Source organism: Melospiza georgiana, chromosome 9 (genome assembly GCF_028018845.1).
Source record: "Melospiza georgiana isolate bMelGeo1 chromosome 9, bMelGeo1.pri, whole genome shotgun sequence".
Classification (NCBI taxonomy): Eukaryota; Metazoa; Chordata; class Aves; order Passeriformes; family Passerellidae; genus Melospiza; species Melospiza georgiana.
Genome location: NC_080438.1, coordinates 28,572,599 through 28,588,740, shown reverse-complemented (window position 1 = coordinate 28,588,740; position 16,142 = coordinate 28,572,599). Strand labels below are relative to the sequence as shown.

Below are 16,142 nucleotides of genomic sequence, written 5' to 3'. Positions count from 1 at the left end.
GACCTTGAGCTTGTCCACTGACTCCTAAGAGTCCCCAGAGCTGTTTGAGATTTGGGGGCTGCTGCTGCTCCTCTCCCACAGCTGAGGGAGGAGTAAGGAGGATTCCAGACAGAAATGAAAACCAAATTCCTTTGCAAATGTTTAAAAATTTCTCTGATTAATCAATAGCGCTGGATGTACAGCTTTCCTTTTTTAAACCATAATTATTTCAGTGTGTGTTATGATTAAAATGCAGCACTAAGGGTGGAGGAGAGAAAGTGAGTGGCTGCTATTTTAGGGAGGAGCCCAACATGGGCCTAAATATGATTGTTTCTAAGTTCAGATGCTACACCCAACTCCACAATATCCAACAGACTTTTTCCTGGACTTAAGACTAATGGTGAATTCTTCAGTGCCTTGGCTTGCAATGACTCTAGTGACATTCCATTTAAAAAATGTTGCAATTGCACTCAGAATATTTTTTTCAAACACTCATCCTATCACAAACAAACCCATAGATATTTTCCAACTCCTTGGAAACCTCCAAGTGGGGCATTTAATTCTAGACATGTGGGTCAATAATAGCATCTAACCCTAATTACAATTGATTAGTCATTGTCTCATCCACTGCAGACCCAAACAGTGATATTCATTTAGCCTCTACATGTATATTCAATCATGCACTAATGAGATCCCTAAGGGAATTTGGCATATGCTTTACTAGTTTGACTTCTGACCCACTAGCAGCTGTATATTTATACTTTGCATTCAACCATTCAGCTGCATGTTTTTTCAATTATACCTTACCATGTGTACATTATCAGAGGATATCATTCAAAATGAAGTACACTTGGAAGACATTAAAATGACTAATTTACATCATTATTCACGTCCTTTAAATGTACTTTATGTGTCTTCCTGGACCCGAATTATGATAATTTGGAGGTCACCATCATTTCTTTCCTGTTCTTGTAAAAGTGGCCCTGTTTTCTCCATCCCTAAAGCAGTACATGCTAAGGATAAAGTAGTTTTAATTCCAGTCTCAATCACAGATTGACTGTTGGGAAGGATAAAAAAGGAAAGCTTCACTCAACCACCAGACATCCCAGCTCCTCTCCTCTCCTCTCCTCTCCTCTCCTCTCCTCTCCTCTCCTCTCCTCTCCTCTCCTCTCCTCTCCTCTCCTCTCCTCTCCTCTCCTCTCCTCTCCTCTCCTCTCCTCTCCTCTCCTCTCCTCTCCTCTCCTCTCCTCTCCTCTCCATTGCTCTCACAAGGATTAGCCATTTGTGCAGCTCTGTCAGAACACAAGGACTTGAACAAAAGGAGGCTGAAGTTGAGCCAAATATGCTTAAAATCCACATAACCTTGGAATTACACTTTCCCCCACACCTTTTCACATTTTATTTTTTTCCTAAATATAGATAAGGGTTCAAGGCACTACATTTGGACTGAGTGACCAGCAAAATCCCTCAAACACCTGCCAGAGCCGGTTTTACCACCTTTGTGTTTAACACAGTGTAACACCATCACCTCCTGCTTTTTCTACTCAGTTCTCTGTGAAAGTATCAGTGGCAGCTGCCTCTGACCGGCAGAGCTGAGCATGAGCTGCTGCCATGTAAAAGGAACTGTGCTGAAAGTGGAGAATAAGAAATCAATGCAAGGCTGCCCAGAGCTGTGCTCATACGTGGGACACAACTTCAGAAAGCAACCAGGGGTTGGTATTTAATCTGAAAGATGCCAGCAGGTATCTTTCAGGGGAAAAAAAAATCCTAATTTTTTTAATTTCTAAATTAAAAAAAAAAAGGTTCTAAACCATCTAGAGACACAGAGAACTGCCAAGTATGATTCTTATATTCTGCCAGAAAGATGCCAGAATTGCTGGTGGATGTTGTGTGTGTAACTTCAATGCTTTCTTTTCAGGAGACATCTCTTTAGATGAGGAAATGGCACTGAGATCTATAGGAAAAGGAATTCTGCCCTAAACCAGCACTTCACCAAGTGCCAAGGGACACAAACTTTGCTGCCAGTTAGACACTTTCCTTCTCTATCAGATTAGAAATGGCCATTCTAGAAACCAGAATTATTTAAACTTTAAAGCCAAAAGGATCATATTATTTTCTTTTAATTTCCTACTCTAATATACCTGTACAGGATTTAACAGAGCAGTGATGACTAAATGTCAGACCCACACAATATGTAGCATGAGAAGCAAAAGTGATAACATCACAGCAATTTCTGCAACTCACTGAACTGCCCAAAAACCCCAAGTTTTGGTGCACACAGATTGTGCCCATCAGATAGACCAAATGCTACATTTAAATTGTCCAGAAAATCCTCGTGTAATTCAATCCTCTCCACTTCCAGTAAAAGAAGGGTAAGATAGAGCCCAGGAATAGGACTGGGAGGGTTGCACAAGCCTGGCCTTCAGCAGCAGTGGTCAGAGCTTGTCTGAGCCTCTCACAAATCTCTGCAGTGGTGCTAAAAGAGCTGGAAATCTGCTCTGGTGGGGCAAAGGAGAGTTTGCACAGGGAAACTCCCCAGATCAGCTGCTCAGCAGGGACCTGCCATTCCAAACCCACCTCTCAGCAGCCTCAGGAGAAAGGGAGGACAGGCTTGGGGAGGCAGAAGGAGGTGAGAGCAGCCAAGAGGCATGGATTTGTGACCTCTGATTTTTTTTCTTTAATGATCCAGACATGCATGTGCTTAACTCTTCATTGCACCCAGCATGGGAAGTAAAGGCAATATGGAATTCCACACCAAAGTATGGAATCCTCATTTAGTTTCCCCTCCATGGCTATCTGCAATGGCTGAACTGACTCAAATTCCTACAGCCACACAGAGAATATCCTTCAACATAATAAACCAAATTCTCTGATCTGTTCTGCTGAGAATTCCAGTGAAATAATTTATCATCACCAATAATCCTCCAAAACAAGGTACCATGTTTGAAGGGAGCCTACAAGAAAGATGAAGAGAGACAATCACAAGGGCCAGGAGTGACAGGACACAGGGAATGGTTTCACAGTGGCAGAGGGCAGGGATGGATGGGATATTGGGAAGGAATTTTTCCCTGTGAGGGTGGGCAGGCCCTGGCACAGGGTGCCCAGAGAAGCTGTGGCTGCCCCTGGATCCCTGGAAGTGTCCAAGGCCAGGTTGGACAGAGCTTGGAGCAACCTGGGACAGTGGGAGATGTCCCTGCCATGGCAAGGGGATGGAACTGGGTGGGCCTAAGGTCCCTCCGAACTCACACCCTTCTGTGGTTCTGGGATTATTTTTATTCTGTGTATATGACTTAATGTAGGTAAACACATAATCCAGAGTTTTGGCCAACAGCAGCTGCTACTTGTATCCAGGATAAGGCTGAAGTTTGGGGAATCATGGAAAAATAGAAAGGAGAAAAAAAAAGGAAAAAACAAGTTCAAATTTCAAAGTTCCTGATTTTTGTTCATTCAAATGAAATTCTTTAAATTTAATAAATATTTGAGAAGGACAGAGAGACAGAAGATGAGAGAATTAATATGAGACTTGTTTAGTAAATTTATAGCAATACCGATGTTTCATTAGGAGAGTGATACCTGGAAAGCATTAGAAAAATACCACTGAGCAAATTAACTTAGTAAAATATTATCACTCTTTTAATAAAATATCACAACTCTTACTATCAGTGCTATTCTCCACCATGTTACTAACTGCAGGAGACTCAAATCCGAAGTTATGACACCAGACCCTTGGATAATATGGAGTTCTACTGCCAATATTCTGTGTTTAGTGTCCTGTTCACATCACAATCTCAATTTCTGCACTGTGGCATTGTTTGTGGTCAGTCAGTTCAGTATCAGACCCAGCAGACACAAGTAGGATACTCCATAGGCATTTTTCCAGCACAAAAAAAAATGGTTTATCCTGGCATTACAGACTAAACTGTTTGTCTTATGCTCATACTTCAAATGGGGGCACTGGAAAAATGGCCTGGAAGCCAGAATTTTGAAAAAGACCCAGTTCAATCTTTATTCCAAACATACACAGATGCATTTATTTCCTGATTTCCTTTTCCAAAGAACAACAAAGAGAATTCTAGGAAGCATGAATCTGTTTCATATTGAATGAAGTCCAATGTATTTCTGGGAATCCTGGTCAAGTTCTTAACAAACAAGTAAGGCAGTGGGCCCTGCAAGGCAAGGAAGGGTCATCCAGAGAAACCAGGTAGAGCTTTATCTCCCCAGGGAGGACTGAAAATATCTCTGTATCAGCACGTGTTTAATCCATCCATCAGGACTGGCCCTGCCTCAAAGACCAGAGGGAGAAACTGAAGGGAAAATGCCAAGTTTGCTGGGCTTTTTCTTTAATCTAAGGAGGAAAAAGACATTTAAAAGAATCACATTTTCATCCAACGTGCCCAACTGTTCAGCTAAGACCTCTCTGGGAGTGATGTGAACCATCTCAGAATGAATCCAAGCCAAAAAAGCTTGAGGAAGTCCAGGCCTGACAGAAGTGTCTGAACTGTCTTCATCTACTTCTAAAGCAGAACAAGCTCAAATTCCACATCACAGACAGCCTCTTGTTCAAGGAATCCTAGAGGTACCTCCAAGTCACCCCTCCATTTAAAGCTTTGTCTGAAAATTCATCCTGTGTTTCTCTGTTCTATTTGTGGGGCAAGCTGGAGTTTCTCATACAGTGGCCACATCTTCCTTTAGATGACTGTTTCAAAAATACTGAATAATATATTCCTAATTAGGCTACATCCCATCTTTGGAGCTTAATTATTTCACCTACAAATTAAGACATATTGCTAGCCCAAGGCATGGACGTCTGCTGAACAGGGCTGGTGCTATAGAATCAAGAAATACCTTGGGCTGGATAGAAAAGCAAAAAGTTAACAAGATTACTTAGATATGCCAAAGGTATCTGATATGCCAAAGGTATCTGAGGGGAGTTTAAATCTTACATTTATGAGCAATCATTTGGGAAGTCTTTGTAAATAGTTCCAGCCTGCTATCAGACTGTTAATTCCCCTGAGTGAGAGTGAGGACTCTCACTGCTGGGAATACAGTGTGCTTCAGTCTGTGAGGCAGGTATGTGATAAAGGAATAAAACAGTGACCTGGCTTCAGCCTTGGCCTCCAATTCTGGGAAGGCGACGTGGCCTCGCACCACATGATCAATCTGAAAAAGAGAAAAGCAACATTTTGAGGATGATTACATCTTGAAAATTCAATCCTGGAAAAGGGAAGCTCTAAAAAAAGACAAGAGAGCTTCTAAATTACTCATGAAGTGTTAAATCCTAATCCTAGCAAAGCCAATGGCAAAACTCCCACTGAAATTCAGGATTTGGCATTTAAACAGTAAGAAAAACAACCAACCTTGCACCAAACCCAGGCCAAATGCTAAGCATGCAGCTCCTCAGTCAGGAGATTAAGGTGAAAGAATGACTCTTTTCCTGTCCAACACCCCCTGCATGTCCTCTAGCCTGTCCCATTCTGCATGGATATCCTCATTGGAATTCTACCAGAAGCATCTTCTTGGCCCAAATCCCTGCATCATCTTTCTCTTTCACACTGTTATGATAAAACACAAGGTGTGTTGTCATCCTGATAGATGCCTCATGCATTCATTGCAGGAAACAAAATGTATACCCTGAGAAGCAATTATTGCTATAAAAGAAGATCAATATAAGCTCTGTCTTTGGCTGAATTTATAAATCAGCTTGTCCTTTCCCTCCAGAGTGGTTACCATTACTCACAAAACAAAGTATCAGGTAGAATAATATGGGCTTTTAAGGCAATAATTCAGCACGTTTTGTGGCCTCTTGGTAATATCCCATCAGAGGTGACAGTAAAAGCTAAGGAGGCAAAACTACAGCTACTCAAGAGCACTGAGTATATTTGGCAGTACTTATTGACAGCAAATCACATTGGTATTTAATCTTAACAGCATGAGTCTAGTCTTGAACCACATAATGAAGCATACACATGTGAACACAGCAAAGAAAATAATGCATGTCTGTTCTCCCTGAGATCAGCATCAGAGGCCAAACGTGTGCATGCACCAGAAGCACAGCTCAGGCCTGAATTCTGCAATCCTGCAGAACACAGGGGCAGCTCAGAAATTCAGAAATAAAACCATAAATAAACATCATATGTAGGTGTCTGCTCTGAAAACACTGTTACACAGAACTGCTACAGGAGTTACAAAGTTTGCCCTTAATTCAAGCCATGGCCACATGAGGGATGCATCTAGAAACCCTTTTCTGTTATTTTTATTTCACATTTTGCAATGATGTCATGCCATCCTTTGTTTTGCAATATATTTCTTCTTATAAATTTTGAAAATGTAGTGTAAAACCCCATTGAATATACAAATAAACAAGAATTTGCAGAATAAGGGACTTCTTAATTCTTCATTTGGACTCTATCTAAAACAAGTTTCAAAATCCAAGTGATTTCTTTTGCAGCAGTATCACCCAAAAATTTGAGCTTTTTAAAGGGATCAACTTTACTTTTAAAAAGTTTGATCAGACTGTTCAAATTTTATGAAAATAATTCACCTTGGGCTGTTGATCAAGCAATGGAAAGAATCCCTAAACATGTTCCTTTTTTTTTGGTTTGTTTTCTGAAAACTTTAGGTGTGAGAAAGCAGGAGCTTTGAAACGACAGAGATAATAAATGCAGTGTACCCTACACAGTGCACATGGCTGTGTCTCCTCCCATGGCTCCCTGTGTCTTCTGTTCACACCACCTCAAGGAAACCACAGGGGATATTCCACGAGTGTTTTAATGAGACATTTTCCCTAATATTCCTAACAGTACTTCAAGCTGACTTTTGCTATGGGTCCTAACAAGACTGTTCATTTTTCCCAGTAAGTTTTTTAATGATTCAGGAACACCTTGTTCTCTGGTACAAGAAAGGAAAGGATTTTTAAAATCATCTTTTTCAAATGCCTTAACTCTCATTGTACATTTAAAGTGTGGAACCACTGTGAGCCAGCCAAGAACAACTACTGGCTGCCTGTATCCTGTCTGGAACTTAGATAAGTGTATTTACCTGTTCAGAATTAAGCACACAGAAACTTCCTTCTCAAAAGTGTTCTTGCAAAGCAGCACACAAGATTTGCTATTTTCCTTGAAAAACGGTAGTGTTATGAGCATTCATTTATTATTTTATATGGATATTATTTAATTTTATGTCTGGTTGTAGCAGTTATTTGTAAAATGGGACACTTTTTGGTCCTAGCCCAATCTTTACCTGAAAAATTTAAAGCACACGTATCCCACTGGCTGCAAAAGCAATTATTAAAAATTATTATTAATTATTAATTTAAAAGTTTTTAGCCACAAGGCTAAGGATGGGCTGGAGGTGGGGTGGGAAGCCAGGCTGCAGGAGGAGGAATGACTCTGCCACTGCAGCTGTGACACAGAGGAACGTCAGGAGAGAGCACAGGAGGAATCCCAGTCACAGCTCAGCCTGGGGTGTGTCTGGGCTTCCTGATCCAGGAGGATTTCTGCTTCTCATTCAGTGACTGTTCCATATGGAATGTTTAAATGCAGCAATGCCCCAGTGCATTTCCTGGCCATGTACTCCCACCTCCAGGCTTGTAAAGAGATGGGTGGTGCTGAGTCAGGAGTGGTCACAGCTGCAGTTTGGGACAGAACAAACCCACCTGCACTGGGGCTTTGCAGGGACACCCACAGGCCTGGGGCTCTCTCCTGCAGCCTCTCCAGAGGCCCCTGCAGCTCAGCCCTGAGGGCAGCCAGGGCATCCTAAGGCTGGGCAAGGTGACACTGATGCCTCAGGTTTTGGCTTTTATATTTTTCACATTCTGTGCTGCTTTAGTGTGTAACTCTAGACTTCATATTAGGGAATGGTGAGCTCTCTTCACAGAATAGAGACAAAACAATTCCTGCTCTAGCTGGGGACCAAGGACAAATAATCCAAATCTCAGGCCCAAGAGAATAAAGACTGTGGACTGAAGACAGAAAAAATAAGAAGGATGGAACTTCATAGGCTAAAACTGTAATTGGACAATTAACTCCAATATGCAAATGGACCAAAACTTATAAAAATGTGCCCCATGACTGGCCATCCATTTTATGACCATTTTGGTTCATCTTGGGTGTAGCCCTGGCTGGGCTCTTGTGCTGCCCAAGGTGGATCCATTGAGGCCCTTTAATAAATCCCTGCTTTAGTCTTTAATTCTGTCTAGTCTCTGTTCTAGGGCAGCCTTCACAAGGCATCAGCACAAGGAGATCCAGAAACCCCAGGGTTAAGCAGTCACCAAGGACTTGCTGACACTTTTGGACTCAAGCCTAAATACTGAAGTGTACATGCAGCCTTTCTTTAAATTTGATATGTTTTACTTCTGACTGCCTTCCTGTAAATACAAAGATTCATTTTTTTAGTGAACCCTGCTTAGCTTTAATTTTTATTGGTAAATTAAATTAACCTAGTACTTTCAGATTCTCTGTATTCAGGGAAACAACTGAGGTGATGGAATAATATGTTACCATGTTACTGTTCTGCCCCTATATCTTTCATTTATGTCCATCAATGAACACAACTGATCTATATAATACAATATGTATCATTTTCTTCACCTCACACTCTGTGTCAGCCTCCTGTTAAAGCAAACAATGAAGCCAATTTGCCTGTAAGATAATTACAATAATCATTACCATCACCATAAAAGGAAGACATGCCCTGTACATAATCCCCTATCTCTATGCAAATTAGTATTACATAACAGACATAACACTCATCTAATTGTTAATTGCCTTCAGCAGCCTGGTACATCCCATGATCTTATGGAGGTGTTTCAGGTCTGAATTGCCAGTCTCCAAACACTCACCAGTTTTCCTGTAGCACTCTGGCCTCCCTCATTCAACCACAGTCCAGGTACCATGGCAGAGAAATATGGTCCCCAAACACCAGGCACAAAAATGGGGGTTTCACTCACCTGGAAAAAACAACAGAAAGCTCTAGTGAATCTGAGTACTTGTCAAAGTAGGAACTTCAAAATTAAAGCTTGGCAGCCATCAGAGTCCAATACTGAGACAATTCCTGCTTCTCCACTGGAATTACCAACAGAAGTGGAGATATACAGGTAAATTTACTCCAAAAAAGCATGGAAAAATGTTTTCCCCCATTTACATAATTTTTAGATGACAAGACACAGCCCACAACCCACCCATCCCCACTGACAGAACAGCTGGGCCTGGCCAAACAAAAAGTAAGAAATTTCAGGAATAGGAGATGCATTTTACAGAGAGAGGGAAACTGCCTCATTTCTCCAGAAAAAGGCCTTACTTAGAGTGACTAGTGGGATACAATACTCTGCTTGACTGGATGAGCAAACACAGGCACTGTAATCAGCCACAGGAGCTTCCAGAGCACCCATCCTGTACATTTGGAGAGCTCAGAATGAGGAGGGAATCCTGCTGGCAGAGGACAGTGGTGTCCCTTGAGAGCTGCCATCAGCTCCATGCTGGCAGTGGAAGCCCAAGCTCCACCTGGGCCCTCACAACAGTGCCAGGAGAGCTGGGTTCCTCAGGTGCACACCTGGGCTGGGATCTGCTTGGCTTCAGCAGCAAACATGCCTGGCTAAACACCAGATTCTGCCCCTCACTCAGGCTTAGCTTTACACAAACCACTCCTAGCTGTGAGGGCAGATCAGGCAGGTATCAGAGCAGTGCTCCACCACCCACACACCAATATCCCCAGCACAGTGACAGCCTGGCCCCTGCACTCCCTGCTTTTGTGGTTAGACCACTCAGGATGTGGGAGACACTGGTTCATTTCCTTTCTCTCCTTCAGAAGATGCAAATTACCAGTTTATAAGGGTGGAGGGCATTTTTCTTCCTCTTGCAAAGTGGTTTCACTTTCAATAGACCAGACAGACTTTCTAGACTTCCCTCCTGGTTCAGCAGATCACTGTGCAGTCTAGCAAGCAAGGCCAGCACACACCAGAAATGGGATGGTAGGACTTGGGTCCCAGGACTTGCTCCAAAGACTAATTGCGAATTCCCCCCTGGTTGAACATGGAATTCTTGCAGCAGGGACTGGAGGACACGGGCCATCCATTACCTGCCAGGCTTCTCTTGGAAGCAGGATCCATGTTTTCTCTTCCACACTCAAGTGAGACACAGCTGTGAGTTCACTGGGAAAAGAGAACAGCAGTGCAGTCCTACACCATCCCATGATTTATGCTGCACTTCCCACTGATGATGGCTAAATCTGCAACTGTTGTTTTCTAGAAGGTGGGAACTACTAGCAGAGAAGGATACAAGAGAATTAGTTCCCTAACGAAATCAGTCTGTGTGTTTCCAATGCTGAAGAGCAAAAAGAGAGGTCTTAGTCAATGGGACAATGGGGTGTTTTGCATTTAGACTTTCCTCTTCAATAGCAAAATTCTAGACCCATTGAACGATGCTCAAGGTTTGCTGTTGAATTCAATAAAGCCTGGACTTCACATCAAAACAGTTTTGAGAATAATTAAAAATTCAGGCCTGTTCCTGTCAAACTATGCACATTCTCTCTATATTTAAACAGGCTGAACTTTAAAGGCAGTTTGTACTAGCCAGTAGGGAATATGCTCCAAGATGCAGTTTACTGGCATTTGTGCATCACACATGTTTAGTAAATACAGCAGCAGGGAGGTTTCTGCACAAACAATAGTCTGCTCAAGCCATAAACTTACAGTACAGCTGATTCTTGTCAGGAAGTTAAGTAGGAAAACAAAACAACAAAAATTTGTTTTTCAAAATACATCACCACTGTGTCAAGAAATGCTGATTTCTCTCAGGAAGGCATCTAACAAATCTGGGAATCCTGCTTGGTTCTCCCTTATCAGCTCTGATGCCCTGACTTACTTTCCCTACAGATGTGTGTGTACACATGTGTCTGTGTGTCTGTGTAAGATTCTGGCTGACTAAACACATTAAAGAGCAAGAATAGCTGCACTGAATTTACAAAGGCATTTATGACTCCAAGTGGACGAAGCTACGTCAAAAACATTGCAAAGACATTTGGTTTTGTTTTGTTTTCTCTTAAAACTACAAATTAATACAGCTTTGAGTTTTCAGCACCTCGATGGGGCAAGCCTTCTTTTACGATTTCAATAACAAAACGAAGCACAAGAAAAAGCAAATCCTAAAACAAGCTGATTTTTAGACCAATTCCACTTCACTGACCTTACTGAGAACACAGCATGTGGTCAAAGTTCCCAGTCAGTATCTGCTCTGAGCTGGTGATGGAAGCATGGGGAGAACCCAAACATCCCAACTCATTCCCACCCCACAGCCATGGACACAGCACAGTGTCCCAGGAAGTCACAAGGTACATTTAGGGCAGAAGGGGCCTGGGGTTTTGAAGGCTTATCTCAAAATATTTGTGATACAGAGAACTTTGCAGGATTCTGCAGTCTCCTGAAGGAAAAATCTGGTTATGGCAAAGGGATCAAGCTTAAGATCCAACTGGTGTGTCACCTGAAAAAAACAAGTAGCCAAAGCACATTAAAGGCATCAAGATGCTTTATGAAATCAGGGGAAAGTCTCAACATCCAGAAGGACAATAGAGTTTATAAAATAAAATACAAACCCCACACCTTTTTCCTGTCATTAGTCTACCATTTACCGAATTCTCCTGTGAAAATGTTTAGATTCATTAAAAGACCAAATTCTCCCTGCAGCCAGTACTTCTGGCTTTGTGTTTTGGACACTCACAGGAATTTAGGACAGGATATTTCCATGCTGGCTCTTCTCACATTACACTAAGACCTTCCTATCCTCTTACCACCAAAGTACCATTTGTACACATTCCAGCAAACTTTCAACACATGAACAGAGCAAACGAGGGCGTTGGGAATTGCCACACTGATGAATAAAGCCAGCAGGGCACTTGGTTATCAGTTTTGTTGCTGTGGGAACTTTTAACTGGAATAAAGAACACTGGCTTGTCATGCTGGGCTTTACTGATGATAGGGCATAATCAGATTTCCCATTTCCCCCTTTCACTTTAGGACTTCAATTCACATTTGCAGACTCTAGGCTTTGATGCACACAAAAAGCAAGAAAATTGGGAAAAACAAATTCCCCAAAACAGACACACAATCTTTGAGAAGCAACAGGATGAGCATCCTCCTGTAGCTATATCCATCAGAAACAGCAAATGGTTTCCATTTCCCCTCCTTGAAATATTTGGACGGTGATTAAATCTTTCAAGCCACGCAGCAGCTGGCATTTGTATTTTCATAATAAAAGGTCCTAATTCTGTTTGAGTATACATCCCACCCAATCCCACTAAAACACATGACTAGACAGAGGCATAAGGTTGGAGAAACAGTGCAAAGTTTGCTGCAGAACCCAGAAGAAAAGAAAAGCACAATTTTCCAGATACAGGGCTATGTTGGTTACAATAACACCATGTCTCTTTTACAGCTCTCAATTGCCTTCAGACATTCTTATGGTGATATAGGAGGATCAATGTCATTATTTTTTTTTCCTTTAATGAGCTTAAGAAAATCCTTAATCTTTTTAGTAGAAAAACAACATGTGTTTCAGATTTATGGGCAATTGATTTTTATTTTTAAAGCAAATAAGAGATGTCATCCTTCTCTGGAAGTTAAAATACAAATTCAAAGGGAGCCTAAGATTTTCTGCCTTCCATTGAACTGAAATTCCTCCTGTGACACTCCCACTGTGAGACATAGTAACACTTATTATCTTTTATATAGAGTGAAACTGAAACACAGGATATCCTCTGCTAGAGGTGAGAGTGATCTCTGCACAATTAATGCAGCAGGAATTTGAAGACAGAAGACGAGAGGAATCTGAACCTGTTCAGACTTTGAGTCATAAGCTGCATCTATAAATATTTCAGCTGAACGTGTTCACACAGGGACTGTTGCCCTCATGGGTGACGATGCCAGCTCAGACACGGATTACACCCAGACAGGCAATTCCACCTCACACTTACTCTGTCTGGGGATGGGGACAATCCTTCTGTGCAAGGAAATGTCACCTTTCTCTGCCTCCCCACCACACACATTCCTGCTTGCTCAGCCCCATCGCTTTGGATGAAACGAGCACTAAGCAGTTCCAAGATTCCTGCTCATTTGACAGAAAAAAAAAAAAAAAGAAGCAAAAAAAAGAGTTCCACACCTTCTGAAAGGGAGAAGAAGGGAAATAAAAGTTCTCTCTGGGCGGGTTTAACCTCAGTGTGTGCTTTATAAAAGATCATACTAATATGTAAGATATGTAAACATTATAGAGCAATCAGAAACAAATGAAAGGATGAATTCAGTTTAACAATATTCAGCTGTGGTGCAACTGCCAGAAGGCACTTTTTGTTATGAATAGATCATTTGGATGAGTTACAGGCCAGACTTGAACCCTGGCGTGCGCTGGGAAAATCAGTGTCAAACTACCTAAGATCAGAAGGTATCAGCAGCACATCTGGCAGCCCACAGAAATGAAAAATGTTTTTAAAATATAAAAGGCTATATAGAACTAAGGTAAATTAAGAAAGGACCTACTTAAATGGCATTATTATGAGATCTGTAACGTATTTAATTTAGATTAGTCCTTCCCACTTGCCTCTCCCTTTAAAACAAAGGCAGGCAAAAAAATCCATTTCTGTTATAAAAGTCTACCTGGAAAAAAAAGCAGGAGAGGCTAATTCACAGCTCATGTGAGTGAATCAGAGAAGTCAGTGCCTTTATCCCAAGTTCAGCTCTCAGAACTGTCCCTGGCTTCAAGGACAGGACAGAACAGAGACCTTCACAGCCAAGCCTCACCTGGGCACCCAGCCATGCCATCAAAGGAGCAAGTGGCACTGTGAGATTTGTTTCACTTAGCTCTGTTTTCCTGGACCAGCCATGATGATCAGGCACATGCTTGTGTTTCCTCCTCAGCTTTATGTAAATGTTAGGGCAATCAGAGACAAGATAAAATAAAACACACCATGCTGGAGAGAGCAGTTTTGTGAAGTATAAATTTCAGCAATTTTCTCCCCTAGTTGACACCATCTGTTGCTGTAGGCTTACACAAACTCCTTCAATAAAACTGACAGAGAATTTGACTATTACCTGAAAAGCAAATCTTTATATTAACAAGGTATATTGCTATATCCGTCTTCTGCCATTTTAATTTCTGCTTTTTAATATTGAGCTTCTGATATGTGGCAGCACTCTGCTATCACTATCAGCATCTCTATTTACCTCCAACATGCCATAGAGAGAGGAAATTATTTCTGTGGAACTACTCTTGACTAACACTCACTTCCATGAAAGCAAGTTTAATCCTTTATTCTACTTTCAGAGTGCAGTCACACTAGAGCCAAAACTTTTTAAGGTAATTATTTGCTAAGGAGTAGCTAGGTCAGAAAATTTGTTTGAAAATCACCTCACTTATCAGGTTCTATAGGCAGAAATTCAGAATAACAGCTGCTTTTGTTAGGCTAAGACAGGTAGGAAGAAAAGATCTAAGATATTAATGGAGAGAGCAGAGAAAGAAAAAAGGAAAAGCACCATATCAGTCACCAACTAATAAATGCTCTTTACAGTTCTGGACTTTGATCACTGACAAGTCAAATACTTTCATTAACTTTTTTGCTGACTTTTAACTTTCAAAGTTTCTGACTGGCTGTGGATTGAGAATACTGACAGCCATTCAATTCAGAGGCTTTACATGGATGCATAAAATCCTGCATTAAGAAAACTGTATCATTTTGCTTCTGCTGACAGATGGGTCTTATAGAGCTACTCGACCCCAACTCTCTGACAAAGAATGAAAGAGATTCATAAAAAAAAAGGAAAGAACTCAAAGGGAAACCCAAGAATGTTTCATTTCTAGGTTTCTGGTTCAAACTTAGGTCACAGTAATAGCTACTGAATGTGTGATTTAATAACAGCACTTGCTGGTGGCATATAGATATATATATACACATATATAAACTGGGCAGAGCTGGGGCATGAAATTGTGTTTCAGTGAACTGATCCTACTCTAAAATTGCCATCCTGGCATTATTTCTCAAGCTTTAAATGGGTTTAAAATGAAACTTTCCTATAGCTCTGGAGGCTATTTTCTAAGTTAAATCTATGGTGCACCAAGTCAACTTCTTAAAATATGTCTATTAGTAGTAGTAATTACACACTAAACACAATACAGTATTCTAGTTTCAGCCTGATGCAAGATATATTTAAGAAAATACGGTTTTGGGACACAAGAAACGTACTTCAAATGTACTTCAGGACACAAAGGAAATTAAAATTTATTAATATTCCGATTCCTACAGGTCATACACTGCCAGCAATTTATTTGCTTATATTTTAAGCTCAGGTCCCCTGGCCATCATGGGTTTGCTATGCAGCTGCATAGCTCGTGGTGGGCAAGTCACCAGCTCTGCCCCACGTGACAGGCTGGCATCCCCTGAGCCATCCTCAGTGACAGATTTACTCTGCCATGATATTAAGACCAGACCACAGAAATTCTTGCACAGAGCTCACTTTATCCCACTGGAAGGATGGAAGTCACACAAGTGACAACAACAACAGACAGAGGACGAGGACTTTGGGGCTCTGCCTGAGCTCACCCACCCACGGATGGTTTTGGTAACCTGTTTCCAGGCAGCAGAAGAATTCTGGCTTAGGGGATACAAAACACTTCCATGAATGCCTCACTGAACATGCACCTCATCACTTATTGCCCAAGCTATGCCACAGAGAGCTGGAAAATTCAATCCCTGCATTAATTACCTCCCAGACAAAACTCTCAATACAACCTAAAACTAGGAGACACAAATGAATTCTTGGGGACTACTGCTACCTCTTACTCCAAGAAGTAACCTGTGTGAGAAGGGCAGCAAAATGTGAATGACACACATGCAGAACTATTTCTAATTTTCTAAATTCTCCATAAAACATTAACTGGTCTACAAACTAGAGGCCAAACCAGGTATGTGATTAATGTGCAATAAAGAAACCACACTCCAAGGGTAACTTGATTGCTTCATCTCTGAAAATATTTCAGGTGAGTTATACACTGGGACTATATACTGCACAACCCAGCTCTATATCTAACAAGAATCAATTTGAGTAAAACTTCACAGAGTTTATTAAACATTTGCACAGTTAGATTTTTTAAAGGCTAAACAAGGAATGGTATTTGAAAAAAAAA

At 41.3% G+C, this 16,142-nt stretch overlaps 1 protein-coding gene across 16 annotated transcripts in view; it reads right to left on the bottom strand.

Annotated features, from left to right (window-relative positions):
• Positions 1–16,142, bottom strand: part of FGGY (FGGY carbohydrate kinase domain containing) — a 283,064-nt gene that overhangs the window by 34,253 nt on the left and 232,669 nt on the right. For all 16 annotated transcript variants that reach the window (XM_058030720.1, XM_058030722.1, XM_058030724.1 and 13 more), the window contains 2 exons: positions 8,819–8,926; positions 5,078–5,139 (listed from right to left, as the gene is read on the bottom strand). In XM_058030720.1, coding sequence (XP_057886703.1) covers positions 5,078–5,139; positions 8,819–8,926 — 170 coding nt within the window. The remainder of the gene's footprint in view (positions 1–5,077; positions 5,140–8,818; positions 8,927–16,142) is intronic.